Source organism: Scyliorhinus torazame, chromosome 3 (genome assembly GCF_047496885.1).
Source record: "Scyliorhinus torazame isolate Kashiwa2021f chromosome 3, sScyTor2.1, whole genome shotgun sequence".
Classification (NCBI taxonomy): domain Eukaryota; kingdom Metazoa; phylum Chordata; class Chondrichthyes; order Carcharhiniformes; family Scyliorhinidae; genus Scyliorhinus; species Scyliorhinus torazame.
Window position 1 is genome coordinate 130,914,190 of NC_092709.1, and position 15,457 is coordinate 130,929,646.

The following is a 15,457-nucleotide window of genomic DNA, read 5'->3' on the forward strand; positions in this document are numbered from 1 at the left end:
GACCCGGACCCCCACTACATTCGAAAGCACCTTTGTCACCCCCACCCAAAACCCCTGTAGTGCCGGACATGACCAGAACATGTGGGTGTGATTTGCTGGGCTTCTCGAGCATCTCGCACACCTATCTTCCACCCCAAAAAATTTACTGAGCCGTGCTCCAGTCATATGCGCCCTGTGTAACACCCCAAATTGTATCAGGCTTAGCCTGGCACACGAGGAGGATGAGTTTACCCTACTTAGGGCATCCGCCCACAGCCCCTCCTCAATCTCCTCCCCCAGCTCTTCTTCCCATTTCCCTTTCAGTTCATCTACCATAATCTCCCCCTCGTCCCTCATTTCCCTATATATATATATCTGACACCTTACCGTCCCCCACCCATGTCTTTGAGATCACTCTGTCCTGCACCTCCTGCGTCGGGAGCTGCGGGAATTCCCTCACCTGTTGCCTCGCAAAAGCCCTTAGTTGCATATACCGGAATGCATTCCCTTGGGGCAACCCATATTTCTCGGTCAGCGCTCCCAGACTTGCAAACTTCTCATGCACAAACAGATCTTTCAATTGTGTTACCCCTGCTCTTTGCCATATTCCAAATCCCCCATCCATTCTCCCCGGGGCAAACCTATGATTATTTCTTATCGGGGACCCCACCAAGGCTCCCGTCTTTCCCCTATGCCGTCTCCACTGTCCCCAAATTTTCAAAGTAGCCACCACCACCGGGCTTGTGGTGTATTTCTTCGGTGAGAACGGCAATGGGGCCGTCACCATAGCTTGTAGGCTAGTCCCCCTACAGGACGCCCTCTCCAGTCTCTTCCACGCCGCACCCTCCTCTTCTCCCATCCACTTACTCACCATTGAGATATTGGCGGCCCAGTAGTACTCACTTAGGCTCGGTAGTGCCAGCCCCCCCCCTATCCCTACTACGCTGTAAAAATCCCTTCCTCACTCTCGGGGTCTTCCCGGCCCACACAAACCTCATGATACTCTTTTCAATCCTTTTGAAAAAAGCCTTCATGATCACCACCGGGAGGCACTGAAACACAAAGAGGAATCTCGGGAGGACTACCATTTTAACCGCCTGCACCCTCCCTGCCAATGACAGGGACACCATGTCCCATCTCTTGAAGTCCTCCTCCATTTGTTCCACCAACCGCGTTAAATTTAACCTATGCAATGTACCCCAATGCTTGGCTATCTGGATCCCCAAGTAACGAAAGTCCCTCGTTACCTTCCTCAACGGTAAATCCTCTATTTCTCTGCTCTGCTCCCCTGGATGCACCACAAACAACTCACTTTTCCCCATGTTCAGTTTATATCCTGAAAATTCTCCAAACTCCCGAAGTGTCCGCATTATCTCTGGCATCCCCTCCGCCAGGACCGCTACATATAACAACAAATCATCCGCATACAGAGATATCCGGTGTTCTTCTCCTCTGAATACTCCCCTCCACTTCCTGGAACCCCTCAATGCTATTGCCAGGGGCTCAATCGCCAGTGCAAACAATAATGGGGACAGAGGGCATCCCTGTCTTGTCCCTCTATGGAGCCGAAAGTATGCAGATCCCCATCGATTCGTGACCACACTCGCCATCGGGGCCCTATACAACAGCTGTACCCATCTAACATACTCATCTCCAAAACCAAATCTCCTCAGCACCTCCCACAAATAATCCCACTCCACTCTATCAAATGCTTTCTCGGCATCCATCGCCACCACTATCTCCGCTTCCCCCTCTGGTGGGGGCATCATCATTACCCCTAGCAGCCTCCATATATTCGTATTCAGCTGTCTCCCCTTCACAAACCCAGTTTGGTCCTCGTGGACCACCCCCAGGACACAGTCCTCTATCCTCATTGCCATTACCTTGGCCAGAATCTTAGCATCTACATTTAGGAGGGAAATAGGTCTATAGGACCCGCATTGCAGCGGGTCCTTTTCCTTCTTTAGGAGAAGTGATATCGTTGCCTCAGACATAGTCGGGGGCAGCTGTCCCCTTTCCTTTGCCTCATTAAAGGTCCTCATCAGTAGCGGGGCGAGCAAGTCCACACATTTCCTATAAAATTCAACTGGAAATCCATCCGGTCCCAGAGCCTTCCCCGCCTGCATGCTCCTAATTCCTTTCACTACTTCCTCTATTTCGATCTGTGTTCCCAGTCCCACCCTCTCCTGCTCCTCCACCTTAGGAAATTCCAGCTGGTCCAGAAAGCCCATCATTCTCTCCCTCCCATCCGGGGGTTGAGCTTCGTATAATCTTTTATAAAATGCCTTGAACACTCCATTCACTCTCTCCACTCCCCGCTCCATCTCTCCTTCCTCATCCCTCACTCCCCCCATTTCCCTCGCTGCTCCCCTTTTCCTCAATTGGTGGGCCAGTAACCTGCTCGCCTTCTCCCCATATTCGTACTGTACACCCTGTGCCTTCCTCCACTGTGCCTCTGCAGTACCCGTTGTCAGCAAGTCAAATCCTACGTGTAGCCTTTGCCTTTCCCTGTACAGTCCCTCCACCGGTGCCTCCGCATATTGTCTGTCCACCCTCAAAACTTCTTGCAGCAACCGCTCCCGTTCCCTACTCTCCTGCTTTCCTTTATGTGCCCTGATTGATATCAGCTCCCCTCTAACCACTGCCTTCAGCGCCTCCCAGACCACTCCCACCTGGACCTCCTTATTATCATTGAGTTCCAAGTACTTTTCAATGCACCCCCTCACCCTTAGACACACCCCCTCATCTGCCATTAGTCCCATGTCCATTCTCCAGGGTGGGCGCCCTTCTGTTTCCTCCCCTATCTCCAAGTCCACCCAGTGTGGAGCGTGATCCGAAATGGCTATAGCCGTATACTCCGTTCCCCTCACCTTCGGGATCAACGCCCTTCCCAAAACGAAAAAGTCTATTCACGAATAGACTTTGTGGACATAGGAGAAAAACGAAAACTCCTTACTCCTAGGTCTGCTAAATCTCCACGGGTCTACTCCTCCCATCTGCTCCATAAAATCTTTAAGCACCTTGGCTGCTGCCGGCCTCCTTCCAGTCCTGGACCTCGACCTGTCCAGCCCTGGTTCCAACACCGTATTGAAATCTCCCCCCATTACCAACTTTCCCACCTCTAGGTCCGGGATGCGTCCTAGCATACGCCTCATAAAATTGGCATCATCCCAGTTCGGGGCATATACGTTAACCAAAACCACCGTCTCCCCCTGTACTTTCTTTTTATTTCATTTTCATGTATTAAATGATCTGTTTGAGCTGCTCGCAGAAAAATACTTTTCACTGTATCTCAGTACACGTGACAAATCCATCGCTCTTCTCCAATTCACTGCTGGGATGGAGAAGCTGCTCAGACATATCCGATCCCTAAAGACCCCAAAAGAATGATTCAAAAGCCGCATTAACCCGAGATGGGGTGGTGAAACCAGATTATCACTATAGTTGCGGACCTGTACGGTATCCTAGGAAGCCATCTGCTGCTTAAGGTGGTGAGCCAAAAAGTGACTGGCCTTCTCCCCGTATTCATAAAATATGTCCATCGAGCATCGCCGCCAGCTCGCCACTCTGTCGATAATAGCTCGAATTATGTTTTCAGCTTTTTCCTACTTGCCAACAAATCTGGGGTAGGGACAATTTCCTCAAGAATGGAGTCCACCAGCCTCTGCTGCTCCGCCCTCACTGTCTTCACCAAGTGCACTTTATAGGAGATAATCCTCTTCTTTCTCTGCACCCCCCCACCCCCCCCATCTAAAAATTGGGGAGAGAGGCCAGCAGATTAATGAAATTCATATCGTCCCAGTTTAAGGTGCTGATATTAATCTAAACCACTGGAGTGCCCAGAGAGCCACTGGCAATAACATATCTGCCTTTGGGGTCAGCCAAGATCTTGAGACACAATACCAAACCCTTTCATTAATTAATATTGCCGCACGTCTGACCCTACCATGGAAATCCGAATGAAAGACTTTTCCTCCGCACCCCGTGCGCAGCCGAGTTTGGTCTTTGACCCGCAAATGCGTCTTGCAAGAACACCACATCGGCATTTACGCTCTTAAGGTGAGCAAATATTTTTCATTGGGCTATTCAACCCCCTAACGTTCCAGATGACCAAAAGAAATGGGGTTCTTCCACCCACCCTCTCAATCCAGAGTCAGCCATTTCCAGCAAGGTACAGCAACCAGACCCAGCCAAAATGGCTACCAAACCAAATCAAATCAAAAGACTGAGCCAAGAAAAATCTGCAGGCACTGTCAGCAAACTACCCCGCTGATGCTGACCCCCAACCCCACCCCCACCCCTTCTAATACTATCAAATGCACATAGAAAGAGGGGCTAGGCAAACACAAACAACCAAATCCAACTTCTAACAAACTTAAACAAAACAAGGACCCTAAGCTCATTATCCAAAACAACTTTGCTGACGCTTAGCTCCCAATTAATGTTTAAAAAATAGTACGAATAAAAATACAAAAATCCCAGTCACCACTGTGCTTCAAAAGGAACTAAATATTATCAGAAACAGGACCCCACATGAAACTAAACCCCAAACTATAAAAATGTAATCCCAACAAGAACAAGAAAATGCAACAACAAACATGGGACAACAACAATGCAACGATTTAACATGCCCGTCCCAAACACACAAAAGTCAATCACACCATGCCAAACCAATGTTTCTTAACAAAGCAGTCCGCCTCTCCTGGCACATCAAATAAGTAGTCCTTTCCATTGAAAGTCACGAAGCCGGGTAGCCCACACCGAACCGGACTCCACTTTTATACAAGGTGGCCTTGGCTCTATTGTACGTAACACTCTTCTTCGCCAGCTCCGATCCCACATCTTGGTAGAGCCGGATGCTTGGCCTTGCCACTTGAAGTCGTGTTGCTCTCTCGCCCAGCTCTTTCGCTTTGAAGCTATGGAACCTGACCATAGGGTATTATAAGCAGATAATTTGTTGTTGCACATGTCGGAGCAGAGTGTGTCAATGGGGGGTATACTGGAGCTGCTCCGAGTGTTTGGGTCCTTTTCGGGGTATAAGCTAAATTTGGACAAAAGGAAATATTTTGCGGTGTCCCGACCGGGGGTGGGGGGCTGCTGGTGGATAAACAACCAGCACAGGACTAAGAAACGTTAGTATCAGAAATTCAAGAATGTCAAAGCCTCGGAGGAATTGAACTCTGCTAACAAAAAAAACCAATAAGAAGTCTTACAACATCAGGTTAAAGTTCAACAGGTTTGTTTGGAGTCACTAGCTTTTGGAACGTAGCTTCTTCATCAGGTGAAATGGGCATCAGGTGAGATCAAACCTGTTGGACTTTAATCTGATGGTGTAAGACTTCTTACACCCCAGTCCAACACCGGCATCTCCACATGAAAAAATAAAATGAGTGAAGAGATCCGATGTTCAAGTATGAGACAAGTATTTACTTGTGGAAAAACTAGAGAACTGTTGGGAACACTACAGTAACTTAGATCATAGTGCGATACTTGAATAAGGACTTTAAACGTCTAAATGATAAAACTAGCAGAAGCAAATTCATCAAAGATTTTCAATGAAAATTTGATGAAATTCATGGATGAGAAGTCTCAATTATGTATCGTGGAAAGCACCTTGAACACAACAGGGAATAGCTGATGAAATAGTTGATTGAATGAAGAAATAAAACACAAGACTGATGAACTGCTAGAACTTTGTTGTGAAAAGAAAATAACATTTTGAACTCGGAGCTAAGCAATCTGGAGAAAAAGAGGATGAGATATGCAGTATGGAAGAGCAAATTCAGACTTAGAATTAGCTGAAGAAAATTTTAAGAAATAAGCTGAGGATCTAATAAGTAAATTGGAAGTCTTAAGAAGCAGTCAATGGCCATGGAAGAGATTTTTTAATGAATTGACAACCCATGTGAAGTTGTTACGCCTTTGTAGATGACACAAAGGGAACTGAACACACAAGAGCAGCTGCTGAGCTGAATGAAAAGATTAACAAACTTGATAAAGGACTGGAAAATAAAAGAGTAAAAAAATATTTGGAAGAGATTGTGAAAGTAGTGGGGATGAAGATTCTATATTCATGTGTCAGTGAAAGATAGGAATGTCTGCTAAATGCTACAGCGCAAAACTCAATAAACTCAAATGACTTGAGCATCGATGTGGTGTTGATCAAAACAACAAAATGAAAAAGTCTGTAAAAGGAGGAAAATAAACTTTGAAGCTGGTTGTCATCAGGCCTGCTGTTATCTTGGCAAAGTATAAACTTAAAACTACTCATTGAAGGGACGTTTCATTATGCCTCAAGAAGGCAAAAAAAAAAAAACATGTTCTTTGGTATTAAGTTGAGAAACCGATGCAAAGGTAATTTGCATCATTATAGCATACCTAATATGCATGCATACGTGAAAAGGGGAAGACTTCTTGTATTGGTTGGCAGTTACACCAGAAAAGCTGCAAACCCATGGTAATGAATAGAAATACAAGCTGGTCAAGATGTTTCTTTTGGTTGACTAAAAGATTAAGGGGGGAAAAAAAACATTTGATTGTTGGTGGTCGTTTTTGAGTGTTTAAAGAAAGTGTGCAGAGAAAAGGCAGGGGTTCATGCGTATTATAATTCTGTAGTGTTTAAATCCTGCTATATCCAGTTGCTAAATATACTGACTTTTGGCCTTTATAACTTCTTAATATGATGTGTGTGGTATTACGGTACCCGAGAGGCTAAAGTACCATTGGTAGAACCTGTATGCTTGTTATTGGATGGAGTGTATAATAGCTCCGCCCTGGTAGGCGGGGTATAAGAACCCGTGCCGCCCCAGCAACCCTCATTCTGTACCCGAGCTGCTGGGGGAACATCTAGCTTATTAAAACCTTCAGTTGGACTACAACCTTGCTTTAGTGGTCATTGATCATGCATCAATTTAATAAGCTAGATTTTAAAGAAGGATGGAGCTCCGGGAAATCAAGCCGGAGTGTCTGCAACATAGCCCCCACGCTGCGAACTCAGCGGCAATCTTTAAGCACTGGCTGGCGTGTTTTAAAGGGTATCGCGAGACGGCCAGAAACGCACCCACGGGAGAGCAGAAACTGCACGTCCTGCACTCAAGGGTAAGCCCGGAGATTTACACCCTCATCGAGGAAGCGGAAGACTTCAATGCAGCAATCGAGCTGCTAAAAGGACACTATATTCGCCTGGTAAACCAGGTCTACGTACGGCACCTGCTTGCAACAAGACAGCAAGCCCCTGGGGAATCATTGGAGGAATTCTACCGCGCACTCCTGGTGCTGGGAAGCAGCTGCGGCTGCCCGCAAGTGTCAGCGAGCGAACACGCGGAACTCTTAGTCCGGGACCCTTTCGTGGCAGGTATGCTTTAGTCACAAATCCACCAGCGCCTACGAGAGAAGGACACCCTGGGTCTCAGGGAGGAACGGGCCCTTGCAGGCTCCCTGGACGTGGCCTCCAGGAACGCCCGCGCTGACGTTTCCGACCGCGCGGCAGCCCCCTGGGCAGCGTGGAACCCCGCAGCGGCCGACCCAGAGACTTCCCCCGTTCCCCCGCAGGCCTGCGCTGCAAGGCGGCATGGCAACCCCGAGGGGCCCCGCTGCTACTTTTTCAGGCAGGCCAAGCACCCCCGCCAGCGCTGCCCGGTCCATCCACCTGCAAGGGATGTGGTAGCCTTGTGGATAGCACAATTGCTTCACAGCTCCAGGGTCCCAGGTTCGATTCCGGCTTGGGTCACTGTGCAGAGTCTGCACATCCTCCCAGTGTGTGATTGGGTTTCCTCCGGGTGCTCCGGTTTCCTCCCACAGTCCAAAGATGTGCAGGTTAGGTGGATTGGCCATGATAAATTGCCCTTAGTGTCCAAAATTGTCCTTAGTGTTGGGTGGGGTTACTGGGTTATGGGGATAGGGTGGCGGTGTTGACCTTGGGTAGGGTGCTCTTTCCAAGAGCCGGTGCAGACTGGATGGGCCGAATGGCCGCCTTCTGCACTGTAAATTCTATGATAATCTATGAAAAAGGGCCATTTTGTGGGGGTATGTCAGGCCCGAGCGGTGGCCGCAGTCTCCAGCGGCGAATCCGGACCACCACCACAAACATCTCCACGGGCCCCGTGCGGCCAGCGGTCGCTGCCACCCCCATATCCCAAGGCCATGTGCGGACCTCGGGCGCCGCCATCTTGTTCTGCGGACGCCACGCTAGAGGGATGGGCGCTGCCATTTTGTGCAACCCAGCCATGTGCGACCTATGGGAGACGCCATCTTGGATGAACCCCAGGACCCCAGCTCGGCCGACCCACGCTGCCTGAACAGAATTCCCAACTACTGCGATTGGCCTCGGTGACTCTGTATCAGTCTCAACACTCTCAACCGCTACGACGACCGTTTTCATCAACGGGCATGAGACGTCCTGCCTAATTGACGCTGGGAGCACAGAGAGCTTCATACACCCCGACGGGAAGGCGCTGTTCCCTCCTCATCCACCCTGTTAATCAAAAAATCTGACTATCTCCACTGAGTGGGAACCGGAGGCCAAAGGGGTTTTGTGTAGCAAACATCCAGTGCAGGGAAGGGAGTTCAAAAATTTCAGTATCTAAGTCATTCCCCACCTCTGCGCAGCTACACTCCTGGGTTTAGACTTCCAGTGTAACCTTCAAAGTCTGACCTTCCAATTCGGCGGCCCTATACCCCCCCTTACTGTCTGCGGCCTCGCGATCCTGAAGGTCGACCCGCCTTCCGTGTTTGCGAACCTCACCCCGGATTGCAAAACCATCGCCACCAGGAGCAGACGCTACAGTGCCCAGGACCGGATCTTTATTAGGTCAGAGGTCCAAAGGCTACTGAGGGAAGGGGTCATTGAAGCCAGTAACAGCCGCTGGAGCCCTCAAGTAGTGGTGGTAAAGACCGGCGAGAAGCATAGGATGGTCATCGACTACAGTCAAACCATCAACAGGTTAACGCAGCTGGACGCGTACCCTCTCCCCCGCATATCCGACCTGGTAAACAGGATAGCGCATTATAAGGTCTTCTCCACGGTGGATCTCAAGTCCGCCTACCACCAGCTCCCCATCGGTACTAGTGACCGGAAATACACTGCCTTAGGGGCAGACGGGCGGCTCTATCACTTCTTAAGGGTTCCCTTTGGTGTCACTAAAGGGGTCTTCGGTCTTCCAGCACGAGATGGACCGAATGATTGACCGGTACGGTTTACGGGCAACATTCCCGTATCTCGATAATGTCACCATCTGCGGCCATGACCAGCAGGACCACAACACCAACCTCCGAAAATTTCTCCAGACCGCTAAAATCCTTAACCTAACATACAATAAGGACAAATGCGTGTTTAGCACCGACCGTCTAGCCATTCTCGGCTACGTAGTGCGAAATGGAGTTAATAGGCCCCGACCCTGAACGCATGCGCCCCCTTATGGAGTTCCCCCTCCCTCACTGCTCTAAGGCCCTAAAACGCTGCCCAGGGTTTTTTTTTTTTTAAGCTACTACGCCCAGTGGGTCCCCAACTATGCGGACAAGGCCTGTCCCCTGATCCAATCCACAGTTTTTCCCCCGTCGATAGAGGCCCGCCAGGCCTTCTGCCGCATCAAAGCAGACATTGCCAAGGCCACGATGCACGCCATCGACGAGTCCCTCCCCTTCCAGGTCGTGAGCGATGCATCCGACGTAGCTCTGGCTGCAACCCTCAACCAAGAAGGCAGACCCGTGACCTTCTTCTCCCGTACCCTCCATGCTTCCGAAATCTGCCACTCAGTCGAAAAAGAGGCCCAGGCCATAGTAGAAGCTGTGTGACATTGGACGCATTATCTGGCCGGCAGGAGATTCACTCTCCTCACGGACCAACGGTCGGTTGCTTTCATGTTCGATAATGCACAGCGGGGCAAGATAAAAAACGACAAGATCTTGCGGTGGAGGATCGAACTCTTCACCTACAAACTATGAGATCTTGTATTGTCCCGGGAAGCTAAATGAGCCTCCGGACGCCCTGTCCCGCTGCACATGTGTCACCGCACAAGTGGTCCACCTCCGAGCCCTCCACAAACACCTTTGCACCCGGGGGTCACTCGCTTTTTCCATTTCGTCAAGACCCGCAACCTGCCCTCCTCCATCGAGGAGGTCAGGACTGCCACCAGGGACTGCCAAATCTGCGCGGAGTGCAAACCGCCCTTCTACCGGCCAGAGAGAGCGCACCTGATAAAGGCTTCCCGTCCCTTTGAACGCCTCAGCATGGACTTCAAAGGCCCCCTCCCCTCCACCGACCGCAACACGTACTTCCTGAACGTGATTGACTAGTACTTCCGGTTCCCATTCGCCATCCCCTGCCCCGACATGATCGCCTCCACCGTCATCAAGGCCCTCCATAGCATCTTTGCACTGTTCGGGTTCCCCGCCTACAGACACAGTGATAGGGGGTCCTCCTTTATGAGCGACGAACTGCGTCAATTCCTGCTCAGCAAGGGCATCGCCTCGAGCAGGACGACCAGTTACAACCCCCGGGTAACGGACAGGTAGAGAGGGAGAACGGAACGGTCTGAAACACCGTCCTACTGGCCCTACGGTCCAGGAACCTCCCAGTCTCCCGCTGGCAAGAAGTCCTCCCGGATGCCCTCCACTCCATCCGGTCACTACTGTGTACAACCACCAATCAGACACCTCACAAACGTCTCCTTGGCTTCCCTAGGAAGTCCTCCTCTGGGACCTCGCTCCCGACCTGGCTGGCAGCACCCGGACCCATCCTGCTCCGAAAACACGTGCGGGCGCACAAGTCGGACCCGTTGGTCGAGAGGGTCCATCTGCTCCATGCTAACCCCCAGTACGCATACGTGGCGTACCCCCACGGCCGACATGATACGGTCTCCGTACGGGACCTGGTGCCCGCCAGAACTCCACGCACATTCCAGCCACCAGTCCCACCCTCCTCTCCACCACAGCACCTTACAGGAGGATCGGTCCTTCCGCCGCCCCTGTCTAGGCCCCCCAACGCACAGACGCCCCCCCGCAGGCGCTCCCTTCCCACGTCAGCAGTTTTCCCCACCAGCGCCGTCTAGGGGTGACGAAGCTGCCATGGAGATCGAAGCCACGCTCCCGGAGTCACAGACGCCCAAGCCTCCACCGGAGTCACCACCGAGGCTCCGACGATCACAAAAGACGACCAGGGCCCCTGATTTCTTCATTTTAACTGTAATCTGTAAATATAAACCACCAAATGTACATAGCTACCAGACTTGTAAATGGTTACTAAACACTGTATGGAGGTATTACGGTACCTCCATAACTAATTATAGTATGTTATGTTTTGTAGTTTCTGGCCACCACCCCCGCCGGACCTTTTTTTTTTTTTAAAACAGGGTCAGAATGTGGTATTATAGGTATTACGGTACCCGAGAGGCTAAAGTACCATTGGTAGAACCTGTATGCTTGTTATTGGCTAGAGTGTATGATAGCTCCGCCCTGATAGGCGGGGTATAAGAACCTGTGCCGCCCCAGCAGCCCTCATTCTGTACCGGAGCTGCTGGGGGAAACATCTAGCTAATTAAAGCCTTCAGTTGGACTACAACCTCGCTTTAGTGGTCATTGATCGTGCATCAATGTGTAATTGAGGAACAAAATGAAATGGTTACCTGAAACAAGCTATTTATGACGTTTAAGTACTTATTGTATAGAAATAATAATAATTTGTAAAGAAACCTTCACAATAGTGAAGCTTTCTTTCTCCCAAGGAATGGTGATTATGAGATCCAAGCCGAGAGGATGCAGAAGTTTATGAAAATGCTAAGATAGACATCCATTACATCGAGAGACTGGTGAAACTGCGGTTGTTCAAAGAGAATATTTACCAAAAGCTGATCAAAATCATGAAGGGTTTTGACGAAGTAAACCGTGGCAATAGGGTCTGAAACAGGAATTAGATTTAAACACAAGTGGCAAAATAATCCCTAAAAAAAGATGCAGGTGCACTATGATAAAGACTGCACTGCTTGAAAAAAATATTGTGGAAGCAGGTTCAATAATTACTTCAAAAAAAAAAAAAAAAAAAAAAGGAATTGATAAATACTTCAAAATAATCTTACAGGACTGGTGAACTTGGGGGAACACTTTCAAAGGACTGCAACAGGCACGATAGCTGTTGTTCTTCGATTTTCAGCATCCACAGTATTTTGCTTTTGCAGGAGCTGACCCTCCCCTTCTATACTGTGTCATTCTATATTTCTACAAATGAAAGAGGTCAGTCTTTCAAAGTTTCTCCCTTGTATTTTTACATTAAAGTTCCTTACCACCACCCCACAAAATAGATCTTCCAGACCACATGATGCAACATTGTAATTATGACATCCCAAAACAAAGTGCGCTTGGCTAACCTATTGCAAGATGGCCCTTTTAATCGCAGAAACTGTGGAATGGCTAGCTGAAGTCAATTACTGTAGATTTAAAATAATGTTATTAACAGCAGCTACAAAAGCAGTTATCAGCAGAAGAGTGGCATACGAACCAAGAGAGGACAGGAGAAAAATAAGTGCATCTTACACCCACACTGTTTTGACTGGGGCAAGTGATGGAAGGATTCCCTAGCTGATTATCAATCTGTTGAACTGCATTATGAACACTCCTTCCATTGCCAGCTAGTTCTGGTGTTAAGACTTGAATCTGGAGCTTCAGGTCCAGAGGCAGGGGTGCTACCACTGTACCACAAGACCTCCTTACAAATACTATAACAAGTCCTAGGGAAGAAATTAGGTGATTGATCAAAATGGGAATTTGAAGGAATAAAGCAAGGGGAACTGTAATGAGCACAACATGGGTCAAACATGGCAATGTCTGTTGTCAGATTTATATTTCTATCTCCAATATTGTCCATCAAGTTGGACAGAGTTCATAAATGCCATAATTAAGATTACAGATGGTACATTCATACAAAAAGACAATAAAACAGTAGAATTTCACTGAAATAGTTACTCAATTAGCTCATTAATATCTCAATTAATCTGTTAAGTGTTACTCTTTATTTCTCCGCCTTAACTCCAGATGCTGACGCGCCGGACACCAGGAAGAGTTATATGTGCGCACTCCGCTCACACTGCGGCCACTAGCCAAGTGCAATTTTTCTTGGTCTTAGGCACTACTGCTCTTGCAACTAGAGAGGTTTCCTTGAAAATAATTAAAGTAATGAATACAAGCCTTGAATCTGTCCTCACTTTTTTAGTTTTTGACAACTGCAATAAATATTGCGGTGAAAAAAATTCCCAAAGACAAAATGCGTCACCATCCTCCAAGTTCGAAATCCAGCACTTTATGAAAATCTATTATCGTATTCAGCATGATTCCAGCATTTCAATTCCATTCTCAGAGATATCCAGTTTAATTATTCATCAGATCTCAAATTTATATGAGAATGAATTAAATAAATGAAAGTCTTGGGAAAGGATTTTAGAATTAGAATCATCTTTATTAGTGTCACAAGTAGGCTTACATTAACACTGCAATGAAGTTACTGAAAATCCCCTAGTCGCCACACTACGGCACCTGTTCGGGTACACGGAGGGAGAATTCAGAATTCACCGAACAAGCATGTCTTTCAGGACTTGTGGGAGGAAACCGGAGCGTCCGGAGTAAACACGCAGATTTGGGAAGAACATGCAGACTCCGCACAGACAGTGACCCAAGCCTGGAATCAAACCCGGGTCCCTATGCTAACCAGTTCCGCCCAGTAATGAACTTGTTGCGCTGCACCAAATACTGCAAAATGTCACTCCTTTCCATTGTCTTGTTGCTAGGTATATAGCTGGCAAGGTAAACAGCACTGCAACTCAAATTTACTAAGCAGTTCACTTGACTAACCATGAAATATGCAGGAAGTGCGCCCCTTGTGTTGGAGCATCAACAGTTGCTCAGTGAACATATCTGGTTTGTGTTTGGCATATTCTATGTTGAACATCAAACTAATATCAGTTATCCTTTGTCACACTTAGAATTCACCTAAATAATGTTAGGAATAACAGAGCACAACAGAGCACTTGTCCCAACTGAACCTCTACTCAATGCAGGATAAATTATACGCAAAGTACACTGTTGGTAAAATAGTCAGATGACAAAAATGTTATTGAATAATGTAAATGGAAACTGGAGTAGGGATATATAAAATGTAAATTAGGTGGCACATGAAGCACTTTAAAATGTACATAAAAACTCCTTCCGATTGCTTGTGCAGCGAGAAACCAGGAAGATTTAGAAGCTGCAGATTCATTTCAAATATACAGATCCTTATTTAGTGACAGCAGTATATATTTACCTGTTGGCAACACTTGGTCTCTTTCCTTCAAAGTAATCCATGGTCTTGGAGGAAGCTGCTCCGGATGAACTTAAAAAGGAAAACAAAACACTTTTAATATGCAAGATTCCCACTTTTCCATCCGATCCCTGGTTTCGCTGGCTACACTTTAGCCACAATAACGGACAATTTGTAGTAGCACATCTGGTGCAATCATTGAAAGCTGTGAAAAAACTTGCTCAAACTGGCCAACTTTACCCCACAAGCAGAGACCCGTACTGTCAAATCCCACGAGGACAGCTTGGAAATCCTGATTCAATTCATTAAGTAAAAATCTGGAATTAAAAAACTAGTATCAAGAATGCAGAGTATGAAATTCCCGATTATCCTAAAAACCCATCTGGTTCAATCACATTCTTCAGGGAAGAAAATTTACAGGTCTGGCCTTTTTGCATTCTAAGTGCCCTTCCTGTTGATTCCCTTATTTTCCATTTCTTTTATTTTTCCATGTTTATTTTTGATCCATGGATGTTTAATGGACCTTTGAATCGAGCAGAGGAAATGAGAAACTTAAAAAACTTCAAATCTAGCACACTTTACTACATTGTAACAGCAGAATTTAAGACTTTTTTGCACCCGAGAAAGATTGGAGGGACTGTTCGATTGTTGGCTGGTGGATAATGAATTGGCCAAAAGGCTGTATTCTGCCCGGTAACATGCAGTGATTGGGTCAAACCAAGGAAAGGACAGTCGGGTCCTGGACCCTCAGAAGAAGCTGGGCGAGTCTCTCTCTTTCGCCTGAAAAGCTGCATAGCTGCTGTATTTCTGAACCTAAAGAGAACCAGCATGAATCTACAGTGAAAACCATTACTGGCTGAAAGCAGAAACCGAGGTGAAATCTTAAACTGAAGGAAGATGTGCTCGTAGACGGCCATCTGAACTTATCCTTTTTACTTTCAACATTATTTTTACACTCCTCTTTTTGTATGTATGTGTTAATTATTAAAGTTAATTGTGTTTAAATTTACAAACCTAGTGGCCATAGTTAATGGGCAGCCAAAGACTGAAGACTTTGGGTACTTTCTAAGAATGATTTGTTAATTTCAATGGTGTTGCAACTCCAGGTCAAGTGTGGCTAGAATTGGCCGTGGGCTAGCCCAGAGGGCTGGAACAGCAGCTCCAGCCCAAAATAGATGTGCTGGACATTTAACC

General features: G+C 47.5%; 1 protein-coding gene across 3 annotated transcripts in view; it reads right to left on the bottom strand.

Moving 5' to 3' along the window:
- Positions 1-15,457, bottom strand: part of cnot6l (CCR4-NOT transcription complex, subunit 6-like) — a 187,502-nt gene that overhangs the window by 64,084 nt on the left and 107,961 nt on the right. For all 3 annotated transcript variants that reach the window (XM_072496208.1, XM_072496209.1, XM_072496210.1), the window contains exon 6: positions 14,267-14,335. In XM_072496208.1, the coding sequence (XP_072352309.1) occupies positions 14,267-14,335 (69 nt within the window). The remainder of the gene's footprint in view (positions 1-14,266; positions 14,336-15,457) is intronic.